The sequence below is a fragment of the Aquila chrysaetos genome, chromosome 22 (assembly GCF_900496995.4).
Source record: "Aquila chrysaetos chrysaetos chromosome 22, bAquChr1.4, whole genome shotgun sequence".
NCBI lineage: Eukaryota > Metazoa > Chordata > Aves > Accipitriformes > Accipitridae > Aquila > Aquila chrysaetos.
The window spans coordinates 4,704,435-4,719,425 of record NC_044025.1 but is presented as its reverse complement, the minus strand read 5'-3'; the positions used below and the strand labels follow the sequence as shown (position 1 = coordinate 4,719,425).

At 35.8% G+C, this 14,991-nt stretch overlaps 1 protein-coding gene across 1 annotated transcript in view; it reads right to left on the bottom strand.

The window, feature by feature from the left end:
* SLIT3 (slit guidance ligand 3) overlaps nucleotides 1-14,991 on the bottom strand; it is a 536,791-nt gene that overhangs the window by 502,046 nt on the left and 19,754 nt on the right. The window contains 2 exon segments of the mRNA XM_029998071.2: nucleotides 4,228-4,299; nucleotides 8,235-8,306. Coding sequence (XP_029853931.1) covers nucleotides 4,228-4,299; nucleotides 8,235-8,306 — 144 coding nt within the window.

Genomic DNA, 14,991 nt, shown 5'->3' with positions numbered 1-14,991 from the left:
GGGTCAAATACAATTTCCATTTTGCCCCTGCCTTAGCATGCACAAAACCAAAACCATACATGTATATGCTAGGGTTAAAATCTGAATTCTAGCTTTTTTTTTTTTTTTTTTTTTTTTTTTTTTTAAGCTAATTATTTTTCCCAACTTTGAAAAGATTTGATTTGGCCATGCTTATAGATTCCCCCACCCCCCCTTAACAACAAAAACACATTTTTAGTGTTTTCAGATGTTGAGATCTTTTATGCTAGCTAAAGACACTAATTTGAGTAGAAGGAACCAGCCATCAGCCAAAGTCCAGTCTTTTGAAGATAATACAGCTACGTGACAATTTCTGGCAGTTGGCCGTGGAAAAGTCAGGATCGGTTGGTGTCTTATATCCTGCCTCATTTTTCACATAAATGTGTGACATACATCTGGCTCTGGAAGAAATCTCAGTTCATCTTTTAGGCCCACCAGTATGCCTCTTTCTTCTTGATACTTTTTGCATATTAAATTTCATAATCATTTTATCTTAAAATCATACACTGGGTTAATAGCAAAGCATACAGCTGAAATGCTGAAATCCAAAACTAAATTTGGGTGTAACACATTGTGCCAGTATAGCACTGTGTTTCTACGGGCATATGCATGCCACTTCAAACCATAAAAAACAAAACCAGAGGATCAAAGTCAGACCTTTTACAGTTAACTATTAGGAAAAAACTGCAGAGGAGAACTAGAAAAAAAGAACTACAGTTTCTGAAACATTCCATACACCAACAGGCACAGGTGTTGTTCTAAAATTGTTACCGTGCTACTGGCAAGAAGGGCAGACTACCAAAATTTACAGCTGGCACTTTCAAGATTTAGCAGAACATTTCCATAGCTTCTAAACACTTATGGAACAGATGCCTGTATCTCCCCTGCAAAGGCTATCATTCAACTTCAATTAGTAGTATTTTTTGGAAAGAAGCACTTCAGAGCTAAATGAAAGGCGATAGCTAGAGAAGCCTGGGAGAAGCTAACAAGCCTGAGAGAAAGCATACTGAAGTCGTTCCATCACCTCAGACGTACAAGTCGCATGGACACGTAGGCTCTACGAGCTGTACAGTATTACACGGCACAAGAGCCCTGTTGGTTTGTCTGCAGCTAAACAACATGCAACTAGTAGAAGGTAGTAAGCCTTATGCACCGATTATATCTATTAATGTTGTCTCTTAACTGCCTGACTTTTTATGGTCAGCTAACTCACCACTAATCTTTATGTTTCGGAATAAAACTATAGAAACTTATTGGAATAAAACCACTAGAAACATTTCTGGTTTTCCACTGTGGTGAGTACCGCTGCTCATTCTCAAGAACTCAGAATCTTAGGACTCAGCAGAACAACTTATACTAAACCCACTGAATTTTGCTAAGAGGCAATGGTTTAAATTCCTGCATATTTGGAAAGCTGAGTACATGTATGCCAAAGTAAGACGTGGCTTCTACCTTACACATCACTTCATTTCTCAACTTTGAACTGTCTGTCATTTTAATGTACCTTGCATTATGTGCTTCCTTCAACTGATATTGCCAAACTTTATTAAGCTAATACACAATTTTGACAATACTCTGCCCTATATCTAGATAATGCCTTTAGGTGCTCCATTGTATTGTGATCATTAATCCCACCCACCAAAAAAAAAAAAAAAAAAAAATCAGACCCCAAATAACTGGACAGCCACCATCATGATGCTTTTGGCAGCAGTGGCTAAGAGCTGTACAAACATTTTATTTAAAATTTACTTAGACGGTTATGCAGGACATTTCAAACAAAATTCTGTTCATTTACTCAGTTAATAATGACAGATTTGCTTCACTATCCAGACAAGTGAAAATATATTGAACTAAAATAATATTCACCTAAGGTTATGCCCTTTAAATGATTACCATGGGGCAGGGAGTGGAACAATATACTTCCACTGTTACTTTGAACGAAAGACCTTTATATATGGTATTTTGCCAGGAATAGAAATTACTCCTGTTTTTTAAAGCCTGACCAAATGCAGCTGCTTTGTTTAAAAAGAAGTTAATGATTACTTTCGCATCCACTTCAATAGATCAAAAAAGAACATTATTCCAAAATCGAAGCAATATAAGCAATTTTTATTTGTTATTTGAAAGAAATTAAATGGAAAAAAGCCAGTTTTTTAAAATTCAACCAGCATACTTTCTTCATTAACATTTTGCAATGTTTGACAATACTTAATAAAATAGCTTTAATATTACCTAAAATGTTGCAATTTAGCCTTTATAAGTTACGCCAAACTTTCCACAGTTCATTCTCCAAAGCCTACTGACTCATAACAAAAAAAACCCAGATTTATAGTTTTGTCCTAAAAATGATTTAAGCTAAAATACCAAAAAGTTGCAAGTTTCCAGGCCTCCCTTTCATACTACATTAATTTAGGAAATATTTTAATGACAGGCAATCCTAAAAGAGAAGCAGAGATGCAGTATGTTTAACAGGCCATGTTAAGAGTTCGCACAGGAAAAAAAGTATGACTTTCAAACATCACATACATAAAGAGACACTATTAAAGGTATCATATTTCCTAACTTCTGGTTTCACAAAATACATTTTCATTTGCTAACAGAGCAGGCTCTACAGAAAACAACACACTAAGACAACACTTGAGTATCATTTCTGGTTACTAATAGCTAGCCCTTCTCCCAGATTTTTTTCAAGACTCATTTTGTAGTTTAACTAAATCTGCCTTTACCTAAATAGAGATATGAGAAAGATTTATTTTTATATATACGTATATATACACACATCCACATATATATATCTCTAAAATGAGCTTCAAACTAGGACTTAGTAGTTAGGATACTGAGTCTCATAGATGAGATATAACACGAACAAACTTTTTTCTACAGCGTCAGACTATGCCTAATTTCAGAAAATTAAGCTGGTTATTATTTTTTACTGCCCCAGAAATGTGAAATAAATCAGCTATGGCAAAACTCTCATCCTGAAAGTGCTTTCTAATTGAATATAGGTAAAAATGGGTTGTAATCAGAATTTAAAATTCATCTCCCTTATTGCCATAAATGGAGCTTTGTAATTCAAGACAAAAATCCCGAGTAAATTAATTTTAAAAGTTCAATGCAGTAGTTAGAGAACTTAAATGCAAATCTAATCCTAAGATCATCTGAAACAGTTTTAGTACAGCATATGCTCAATACTCCAGATTTCTCTTGAACAATTGCTAGTGGAAACTTAATTCTTGAAAGCTGCTTTAGAAAATATCAATGAGAAAATACCAAGTCCCAAATGCCTTGCAGATAACAGAGTTAACAATCAAGCACAAAAACCCCTGCTTCTCCATTTAACAAACAGGCATTCCAAACCAGCATGTGATTTTGTTCTAGTCAACTACCTCTAACAAAGAATAATTCCCAGAAGTATTTCAATATTACAGAGATTTTGTTCTTCTCCCACCATAAGCAGACAGAATTAACCTAGCTTCATGATAACGCTAAACAGTACACCCAACTAAGAGTAGCAATTGGATATAGCATTACTTTTTTACTTTTTGATATTTATGTTTATACTTTTGCAGGGCCAGTAGTTTTCTACAAATCAGATTCCAGATTAAGAGACCTCTTATAGTCATCCTTTTAAAAAAAAAAAAAAAATTTAATTGGTATCCAAAGCAGAGAAAATATACATTCTTTTCTCCACCAAGTCTTGTGTGATACCCTGGGATCCACTGGTATCAGTGGCATTATGCAACTTTAAAGAAAATTAAGCTAATCAGAAAATTAAGTCTAAAGGCAGTTTTAGAAATACTGTGGTTCTCAAAGGAGACAAATGCAACTTCCATCAGCATAGATTTATGTATCTATATAAAAATACAAATATTTTATATATATAAAATAATATGAAATTATCATAAACAAATCTTTTTTCACCTAGATTTCAATTTTAGAGTTGCTCAGATAATGTCCTTTTGATAATGTTAAGATTCCAGTGTCACTGACAGTTCTATTTTCTTGGCAAGCAATTGTACATTTTATTTCAAGTATTAGCTATCATCCAATATAAATTCAACTGTGTTTAAGACCATACTTTAATTTAGGCAGGTACCCTTCTCTTTTTCTTAAAGAAAGTTAATTTTATGATCATGAAATATTATGAATGACCATTAACAGTGAGGTAGAAAAACTGCAGATTTTCCATAGGTATGTAGAGATACTTACAGCCGTTCAAGTTGTTTTAGATCCTGAAATGCTCCACGTTCTATCACACTAATCTGATTTTCTTCCAAGTGTCTGCAATTCCAGAAATACCAATTAATTTTAAGACAACAGAATAAAAAAGCTTCCCCACTTCTCTTCACACATGCTACAAAATTGCTTTTCACAGAAGTACAGTTATAATTAGACATTATTTAAAAAAATCTGGACAGAACAGCACTCTTGGTCGCTAACAGGGAACCAATTCAAAAATTGCCTCCTGACTGCCAGATTTGGTAAACATTTTTTTTCCTAAACTTTTATAACCATAACCATTATGCTCAGAAAGATGTCGGTCTAGAGGCTGATTGTTACATCCTTGGTATATTATTTTATATAGTTTGTGTAATGTAATTGAGATAACTGACTCCTACAGCCCATAGCAGGAACCCACATAATTTTTTTTGTCCAGCCTTTATGTTCTGCAAAGATTTCAGGCTTGGCCCAGGGTAAACCACTTGCAAGTAATCCAAAGGGGTTCAGTCCCTCCAGAACTACAGCCATGGCCGATACGTGTGACACCTGGACACAGCCTCGCTGTACAACAGGGAGCAAAAATGTAAGGGAAAAGTCCCAGGTTTACACTGTGTCTGACCCTGCTTTTCTTCACCCCCTGAGACTGAGACAAGGATAAATTGTAAGCAGTGGAGACGGACTTCTCTTCGATTTACAGTGTGCAGGAAATGACTATTCATTTACACAGCAGAAATGCTCTATATAGGTAAAGTGGAAGCCAAGGAAGAGAGATACCAATAGTCCCATTTAAGCTGAACTTTTTCCTCTCTTAGTGCTGCCTTCCAGCACACACCCATTTTCTGCTTCTGTAAGAGCACTTAGATGCACGGACTAAACCTCTAGGCTCTCTGAACATTTTATGTGGCTTTAGCTAAAACACAGAAAGGAAGAACTTAACATATAGTAAGTCTGGGCTAGGCCAAGACTTACTAGTGAAAAAGCACTATTCTCGCCTGTTCTCAACAGCCACTCCTCTGCACTCAATCCTATGGGGATGCTCAGACCTGTTCAACTGGATACCAGTTGAGAAGACAGACAGCAAGAGAGTATTCCACAGCTAAGACCACATATGAAGATCAAAAAATAAAATTAAAAAAAACCCCAAACATGTGAACCAGAGAGGCATATTCCTAAAAGGAGGGGGAGGAAAAACTGCATGAAGAAAGGGATATAAAGATGAAGTTATAAGGGATAAAAGAAAAAGGTGCACAACAGAATATTTTGGATGTGTGTTGTCAGCTTGAGACTGGAAGGTTTTTTATTACTGTACTGTTCTACCAGTTTCTGGATCACTTTTTGTTGTCCTCATTCCGATGTCTGAAAACAGGACTAGACCACCTTTCTAGGAACTCTGGGACAAGTTTCATGTTTCTGTGCTTCCCCTATACTGCCATCACACGAGGGAAAAAAAGAGGAAAAAATAGAGTGTCAGTAATGTAGAATAGCCAGAATTATGAAAAGACCATAAGAGAAAGAAAAGATGAAAAAATCTGAAGGACTTCTAGAAAGCAAAAGTACACAAAGTAAAAAAAGCTGCACAAAGTAAAATAAGAAAAACCACAAACACATACCAGATATGACAGGAACACGTAGAATAGGGAAATACACAACAATGAACAAAAATGGGTAGTTAGCAGACAATGGAATGGCATGTCTTGTGTTTCAAATAGTTTTAATACATTGGAAGACAAAACCAATATAAAAAAATATATATACTTTTAATAGGTGTATTGTGGTTTTATTCCTAATGACTTCTGTGGCAACCCCCACACTACTCAAAGGCTGAACAAATGTGGTACATAAATCTGTGATGAACACAGAACAAAAAATTCACGTAAAGATGGCAGTTGCATATTTTGCTTATTGTTAAGGACATTCAGTACAAATGACTACAGTGGCGTTAGGCAATGTCTGACACCATACAAAACCTACCAAACCAAAATAACTACTGACATTAGTAATACTATAGTACATGTATTTTAATAGACTTCCAAAATGGTGTTGACAGTTGGGATGGGAGCCAAGGAAATCTAAATGACTCCACTGCTAAACATGAGAGAAACACCACAGGAACGAAAAGTCTTCCAATACATTTGAAATACTTTCTTAGTATATCATAACTTGTTCAAAAGTGTTAAGGTAACAGGAGAAAAGATTTGCCTTATCATTGGCAGGATTCTTTTAATAAATTGATTGAATTATCACTAAAAAACTGTAACAGTTCAACAGTTGCAGTTTTAAGGACTTCTAAAGGAAGATACTCAGAGGAAAACATTGACTGCAGAGAGCAATGTTAAGAATTACAGAAAGGAATTTTCAGGGGGTGCTGGTGAGATTACTTGTGTGTTTCTTAACTTCTGATAGCTGTTTGTTTGAGAAGAAGAGGTCAACAGAGTGGTAAAACCAAGCTGCTTCTGTCAGTGCTGGGACCAACTCAAGATCAGGTTTTTGTCTTGGTCACTAAAACTTGGAATTAAGCGTAACAGTTTAGTAAAATTCTGCTAGTGAACTAGATGGCACACACACAGAGAATGTAGTCACTATTATGTAAATGGCTCTTGATAAACAGAAAAAAAAAGATTTGGTATCTAGTTAAGTAAAATTAGAAATTTGAACTTTATCCATTGGTTACTGTTAACATCAATAAATACCTATCATGTTTCAGAAACACTTTCAATAAAAACATCTCCGCCACTGCTTTTAAACATATAGATCTACACACATGCATATATGATCTTCCCCATAACATAGCAATGTTTCTCACTGAGAAACTTGCAAAGTTGCATTGCTACAGTAGCACTCAGTGCCCAAATACAAGCCCAGTGAAGGCAGAAACGAACAGTTACATTAAATGACAGCTCCAGAAACACTAAGAACCTAAGAGCTTAGCCTCAGTTACATTCAAAACTATTTTGTTTCTCTCATCTGGCTTCCCCTGCCCCACCCCATACATGCCCAAATATTTAAAGCTATATATTTTATTTTACATATAAAAATAATGTAATTAACTTAATTTCCACAAAGCAAATACCAGATCCCCACAGTATTTATGGCAGAGGCATCAGTATCTATGTCTGCTTCTATCTATGTTGATGTGAAGAGGATCTAAACTACTTGATGTAATTCAGAAAAAACTGTTAGAGAAATTTCAAGGGGAAAAATGAATTTACTTGAAATAGAAAGAACCTCCAACTTTTCCTGAAAGGACTGAAACAGCTTCAAAATCTATTTCTTGTTCTTTTAACCCAAGATTATTTTCTTAAGAAAAAAGGTCTATGTGTAACTACAATAAATGTCTATGAAGTAGTCCTAATTTTCATCACTAAATTAGTGGGGCCATTTGAGGTTCATAGAAGAGAAAATAGGAAATCAGGAAGGACAAATTCTGTAGACTGATGCTTCCCCTTTTGATGTTCAAGGTCCATTTAGAAGTACAGTTAAGCTCTTGACTGATACTTTTAGATCAAGAGACAGCACCAACTAAAATTTATTTATTACTTCATATTAGACTAGAAAACAAATCACAGATTTCCTTGTATACAACTTCTACAGCTATCCTTAATCAAGTTCTCCTTTATCTTCTGCAAAAGTGCTATTAATGGGACTGTACCTTAAAGTGACCAAAATCTGAAAGTCCTATTTGCTAATGTTTCAGTATAATTGACTTATACATAAGTGATTGTAAAGTGGACCAAATTTTTTTACCACAATATTTATTAAAATCCAGTGAAACACAAACAATTAAATAGCTCTGAAACTGCATTCAGACTTTAGCATGGAACTAAAATTTACTGTTTCATATCACAAACTCTTCCAGTTGCCTGGTTTAAAAGAAAACTAATAACTGAATAAAGTGCAGAAACTACTAGCATTTTATCTCTAGAATTATGGACATTCTTAGTACTAGCACCCTAAAATAGACTTGTAAAGAAAGACAAATTTTGTGTTATACTCACAAGACACGGAGATTCTTCAGTCCTGTGAAGTCCGTCTTTGTGATTCTTGTGATATTATTTTTTTCTAGATCACTGCAAAGGAAAAAGAAACCAGAATTCAGACACTATAACTGACATCCAAAAATCCATTAGCAAAAAGTATCTCCATGAGTGGAGCACCTATCAGCTGCTCAAATTGTACAAACTAATTTTTCCATTAAAATCTCAAAAAGCAAGTCATCAATCCTGATGCATTTTGCCTCCTCCTCTCAGTACGTTGCTTTCATACAAGAAGTTTCTTCCATTTTTATTTCTAATATTGGTGCTCACTATATGCCTCTTTCTCCCTCAAGACTACAGTCCTGTAAGAGGCTAAATATATTCAAGACCCAATTGGTATAATACAGCTGAAACAGAGTACTCAGCCCCAAAATGAAGATCAAACTCTGGGGTTATCAAAACCCAAATGGGTCTAACCTGTCATAGAAACTTAGGCTACATAGCGCTTGAGGAAAGAACAACTTACTGTAGGGAGTCCTAAGTGTGGTCCTACCCAGATGATTGGAAGATTTGCAGAGTTATAGAACAGTTTATGGTTTTTTTTCAACTATCCTAATTGGGCAGCTTCCTGATCCCAGCTTTTTGGAAATGCTAGTTTTCAGAAGATACTGTTAATCATACTGACCTGTTTCCCATGTGTGTTCACCCTTTGCCAATTCCTACCTTCTGTCTTTAAACTCTCAATTTCCTAACACCCCTGTTATGCGCCAACACATTTTCCTCGTGTGGTCACATACCAAGTATTACCTTCTGCACTCTGTCTCAGTCTGTGCTAATTTATGCTCTAGATTCAAAATTAATAAGTAACTGGCATTTTTTCCACGACAGGAAAACTCCACTGTAACCAGAGCTTGAGCTGCCTGCTTTTCTGCAGCTTTTCTTTGGAGTGAGCACACCCAAAATACAGAAGAATTTCATGTCTAAAACTGTATCTTAATAAAACAGATATCAAAATAAAACACTGGTTTGAGACAAAATCTATTTCATTCAAAGTTGAGTCAAATTAAAAATAAATGAATTTATAAACTAATCCTTCTTGTAAGACTCATCCTATACTTAAGGAGAGCTCTCAGTACACTAACTTTGGTACCTTCAGAGTCACAACAAACCAAGAGTAACTCTTTTAGTTTCCCAACATAAAGAGTCTTTCTGTCATTTCATTTTAAAAGAGTATACCAAATACCTGCTGGTGCTATAGGTCCTGTGTTGCTGTTTTCTCTCCTCTAGATTTGCCTTTGCTAGGCACCTTGAAGTTCTCGTGGTTGAGCATGTCCCATTGTTTGGGGTTTGTTTGGTTAGTTTTTTTCTGTCCAGATTGTTCTACCTGACCTAGTGCTAACCAACAGGGACAAGACAAACAGCTAGTCTTTCTTCCTGGTCTTCAGCTGTGCTTATTCTAACATAATAAGCAATATGCAGCAAAGTTACAATTAATAACAAGAGATATACTCTGCATGTTACCAAAAATTTGTTCTGAGTGTCAGTTTCCTAGATACAAGAAGCCTTTTATGAAAAATAAATTTTCTAATATTGGAGTAAACTTTTTTCTTCCGAGTCACATTTTACGTCTCCCAAAAGCTGCTACATATCAAAAATACAAGCCTTTGAGTTAACAGTTTTCATGCCAAAAAAAGCATTCAGTATTTTTCTAAAGATCAGGAGATTGTAAACAATACATGCTGACAAATTTTGTTGTCTATTGCCATTGAACGAAAACAATCTAATATGAAAAATTAGCCATGAAGCTAGACATCTGTTTTCTGAAAGAGCATATGAGATCACAAATCCACAGCAGGAAGTAGAGGCTTTTCCTAGGCAGTCAATTTTTACTATAGTTCCTGCATTAATGTGCACTGGGATACACCTCTTCTCTATGTAGAAGGTTCAATATCTCTCCCATTTCTAGTAAAATTGAACAACAAAAAGCAAGATTACAGTATTACTTTTAAGTACATGTGGCAATCATCTGACACCTGCACAAACCTTGACCCTGAAATAATTTATGAAAATCGGATGGGTGTTCCTAAGTGCTGTTTCAAGTTGATTATATTTCTAGGTACAAAAAGAAATTCAAGGAAGGAGTATAAGTCAGAACTTCCAGGAACGCCTCAACTATCATGTTTGTATTCTGAAAAATGCCGCATAGATGGCTGTCTAGGATGGCTTCTAAGTGCCTAGCAAGTAATACTGCAAACAAAACGTTAAAGCTCTTGAAGCATTGAGAACAGTTTAATCATTTGTAATCATTCATATACCACCCTATGGGCGGGGGGGAGTGCTCCTGGCTGGCACAATTTCCAGTAATTTTCTATCATACATGCAGTTCCATTCAAGCCTTCCGGTACGGCTTCTACTTAAAGCCAGTCTTTTTTCACCTCACATGAGATCCTATTAGTAGGATAGAACTACTATTAAGAAATACGTGAGTTTTCAAGCATAAATTATTATTTCCTTTGAATGAAGATCATTTTTTTTCTACCAATATGAAGCAATATTCTTCTAAGGCATTAAATGAAAAGCAATTGTCATGGTAACAAGTTTCATTTTTCCAGTGTGAACCACATTTTCAATTAAAGGCAGCTACACATTTTGAAGTTTAAGCTTGTTAAAAGGTACATTTTCAATATTCAGAGAAGAAACAGGACTGATTTTATAGTTTATCTACTAACTTCCCCAAATGCTTCTAACCATGAAAATGAAGATTTTTTTTCCTAATATGAATACTATCCTCCAGTTATCAAAAATGTAAATATTTAGATGAGTACAGGTAATTGTACTCATTTATCTGAGGAAATAACTCTTCATATTCCTAAACATAGATAAATGTTTTCTCATGTGTTCCCAAAAATCTCAGATGGAAGCAGATATGGAATTAAGCTCCTTTTAATGCCATTTTCACATGCTGGTGCATCCACTTACTGGAACTGAAAAGCTAAAAAAAAGAAAAAACCCATAAACACCAAAACAACAACCCCCACCCCGCAACACAAAGAACTAAACTCAATACAGTATGAGCCACTTCGTAACTGAGGGTAGCCTGGTACTTAGAAGTCTGCAATGACAATGATTAAGCTCACAGTTCATTCTGACAAAAATCCCAGCCTATATGTCTACAAGATTTGTACCAGGAACAAAACAGCTACAGTTTAAGATCTCCATCTTCTCCATGGCATCTTAATTTGCCACAGACAACAGGAAGAAAGAACAGATTAAGGACTATTTAAAAAAAAAAACCACCTGAAAAAATCCTGAAATTCAGACCAATAATTCTAAACATTGTCCATAATGAGAATTTTTTACTGAATTCTGCCATTAAAAATAGAAGCCATATAAGCATAAAATACACAATATTTTCTGCATATATTCTTCAAGCATTTGCACTGATCCTATAGCGAATCTTTCTAAGGTATAAGCAAGACATTAACAGGATTGAAGCAGTAGGAGCGATACATTAGAGTGCAGAAATAAGTGTTTTATAATATTGGAATTTATTTCTGGTGGTTATTGATAAATGACAGAATAATACTAATAAAATTCTTAAGTCATAAAATGATTTAAAAACAAATAGAATAAACTTTTAAGAGTTAGTTTATGAATCTTAGCACAGGACATATTTAAGTAATAGCAGAAACACATTCTCCTGTCAGGAAACCATTTTCTTTAGCACAGATGGGAACTAAGGATAATGACAAGGAGATGAGAGGAAAAAAATCCTTACATTTCAGCTATATGAACAAGACAGACAGTATTCTTGCTTGACTTATGTCAACTACATTTATAAAAGGTCCATTAAAGAAAAAACCCACAAAACAACTACAGCACACTTTCACTGCATGTACCAGCCATTCTCTTCCATTTGCCTTTATCCTGTTGATTGAATCATGCTTTTCTCCATGAATACCTTTGAATCACTGCCTACATTTTTCAGATTTTTCCAGCTTAATTTCCTCTTCTGTTTGCAGTTCAGTTCTTCCACCCTGGTGCATCATTAACTACCCACTGGTGCGCCAGCGTGACCCAACTGCAAGAAGCTTTGGAAAGAATTAAGTCTGGAGTAAGCAATGCATAAATAGCTTGTCTTTTCCTTGCATGTTGTTTCCCATCTGCTTTTCATGTCATTCCTTCAGAAGTTTTCCCCTGCCTGTATCTCAGAACAGGTCTAGCAAAGCACAGCATTAAGCTGGTCAGAATTCTCCAAGGCAGATGGGAGTCAGCTAAGGTATATGGAGCAACACAGTGTATTGGCCCCACTTTTTGTCCATTTTGGTAAGACTTAATTCTCAGCACAGCTTTACTTGGCTTGAACGACTGTATGCAGAACTGCATTCCTGTCATACATAGCAATCTCTCCACCACACCACTCCTCTTGCCCAGTCTGTGAGACCAGTCCCACACATCAGCTCTATTCCTCTCTACTTTCAGCCTCAAGAACACTCCTGCTATTCAACATTCTTCCCCTGGTGAAATCTGCAGCTCCCTATTCTGAAAAAGACTTTAACATTCCTTGATCAATATGTATCCTGAGATTGCTTTTTCTTCTACTCCTGCAGATTGGCACAGCCAAAATTGTATACATAATACCAGTCACTCTATTAATCCCTTCTGAGGGCTAGTATCCAAGTCAAAGGTTTCCATCTCTGTAAGTAAAATTACTTGGACAATGCTCTAACTTTAGGAGAACCATTCTTCATGAAGTTCACTTTCCTTAAACCATTTAGGATTTAACTGATAACTGCTGCCTCTGTCTCTGTTTTAAAAACCAGTATTTACCTTCTGAACATGTGCCTGTTCCAGCATGCTCTCCCTCAAGGCTGATCTGCCATTTGAAGAAAAACAGACTAAAACGTTGATGAACTACTATGTAACACTTCCTCCTCCTGTTCACAGTAGGTCTAACACTGCTGCAAAGTAGCAGGTTGCCACAGGTTACCCCATTAGTCAATTAAACTTTGTGACTGTGAAGTTACTGAACTAATGCAGACATTAGTGGTTTACAGCTGGTATTTGTGGGCAACATAATATTTTATGTTTCCTTTATAAAGTTTGGCAGCTGATTATGGGCTGACTAGTGGGTTTCAACTACGAAAAGCTAAACCTTAACTTCTAATCTTGGTTGGCTTTCAAACACATCAGTGTTCATAAGAACTGTTGGAAGGAAACACATCTTTGAAAAGAAATCGTCTGGGTCAGAGACATGGGGAAAATTATACTGTAAAAGTGAATTTATATTTAACTTCGACAAATACCTATGTGCAGATAGATTCATTCTACATAAAATTCTTATTGTGCAGAATTCCTGCATTTTGCATAGTATGTGGGGCCAAACAGATTTTAGATCTTACTCAACACATTTATCTCACTCCACACATACACAAGCCCAGCTACTACTCTTTGCCATATCATGTTCAGAAAATACTGCCCCATCATCCAAGACATCTAAGAGAACTCCATTAAGGAATACCAGTCTCTTCTGGTGTGTCAGCAGCAAAGATGATACCACTGACTTAAAAAGAAACTGAAACTGTCACCTATACCAGCTTTAGTAAAGCTTTTGGAATTAGGTCGCTCTCGTCAATGTATTTTTCTTTTAAGCATAAAACATGTTAATGACAATGCAGGTATAGTGGCAGCTTTAAGGAAACAGACTTGGATAGAATTACTTCAGTGGGAATAGAAACATGAATTGGACTAGAATGGTACAAGACATAAAAGTGAGTTCAGATGAACTATTAAAGGAAGCTTTACTCATAAACATGCCCTGCTATGTTCCAATAACAGTTTAATTCAATACATATTTTGTAGATGTCGAAGACTAAGTCACACAATGTACACGCTTATTACTAACAGGGATGCTTGGAGCAACTGGAGAAAATCCTGCTTCATAGCAAGAATTCCTCTGAATTGCTTCACCTTTCATTCTTCTCTAAAGACAATCTAGTGAACTTAAGACAGACTTTAATGTTTTAAAGCATCAACATTCTCTGGAGCATGTCATTATGCAGCTTCAAAGAGCACTAGGAGTGCACGGATTTCCTCTGTTAGATTACTTAAATTTCAGTTTATAATTATTCTGCTTAGCCATTCAACTCTTCCAAAACATCCGGATGCTGTTCTCAATCCCCACCCTCTTTCTTAGGCTGTATAAAGTTTATGACTTCAGAAGTAAATCCACTTGCCACTTAGCACTACATGCTTCTGTCTCCTAGACTCACATACCTCTGCAAATATAAACACCCGTCTTAGACAGCTCTGAGCCTATACTTTAATATACAAGATCAGAATTGAGTTTGACAACACATCACCACCACAATAAACATTACAACTCTTACAAAAGAGCCAGTAACAAAGGCAATCAGATGTTGAAGTTCTGTAACAATCTTCAAATCAATAATTCAATACTCAGATATAAATGAAAAATCCCTTCACAAAATTCAAATCCTTTTATGTACAAGGATGCAAAAATTCAAAACAACACTACTAGATTGTCGCAAGTTCCTATTACTCAGATGTCATTTTGCTACCTGTTGAACCCCCTATGCATTGTAGTCTCCAAGATAATCCAAAGTTTGGGCCCTTATCATAGTTGCGAGTCTTGAACATACCCAGGTGAATCCCTAACTTAATTCCTCAACTCTTCCATGACTATAGGGTTGGGGTTTTTTTAAATCAGCTGCCCATTTTGGAGCTAGCTCTGGTGGCCTAGTTATGCTTTTCTAGG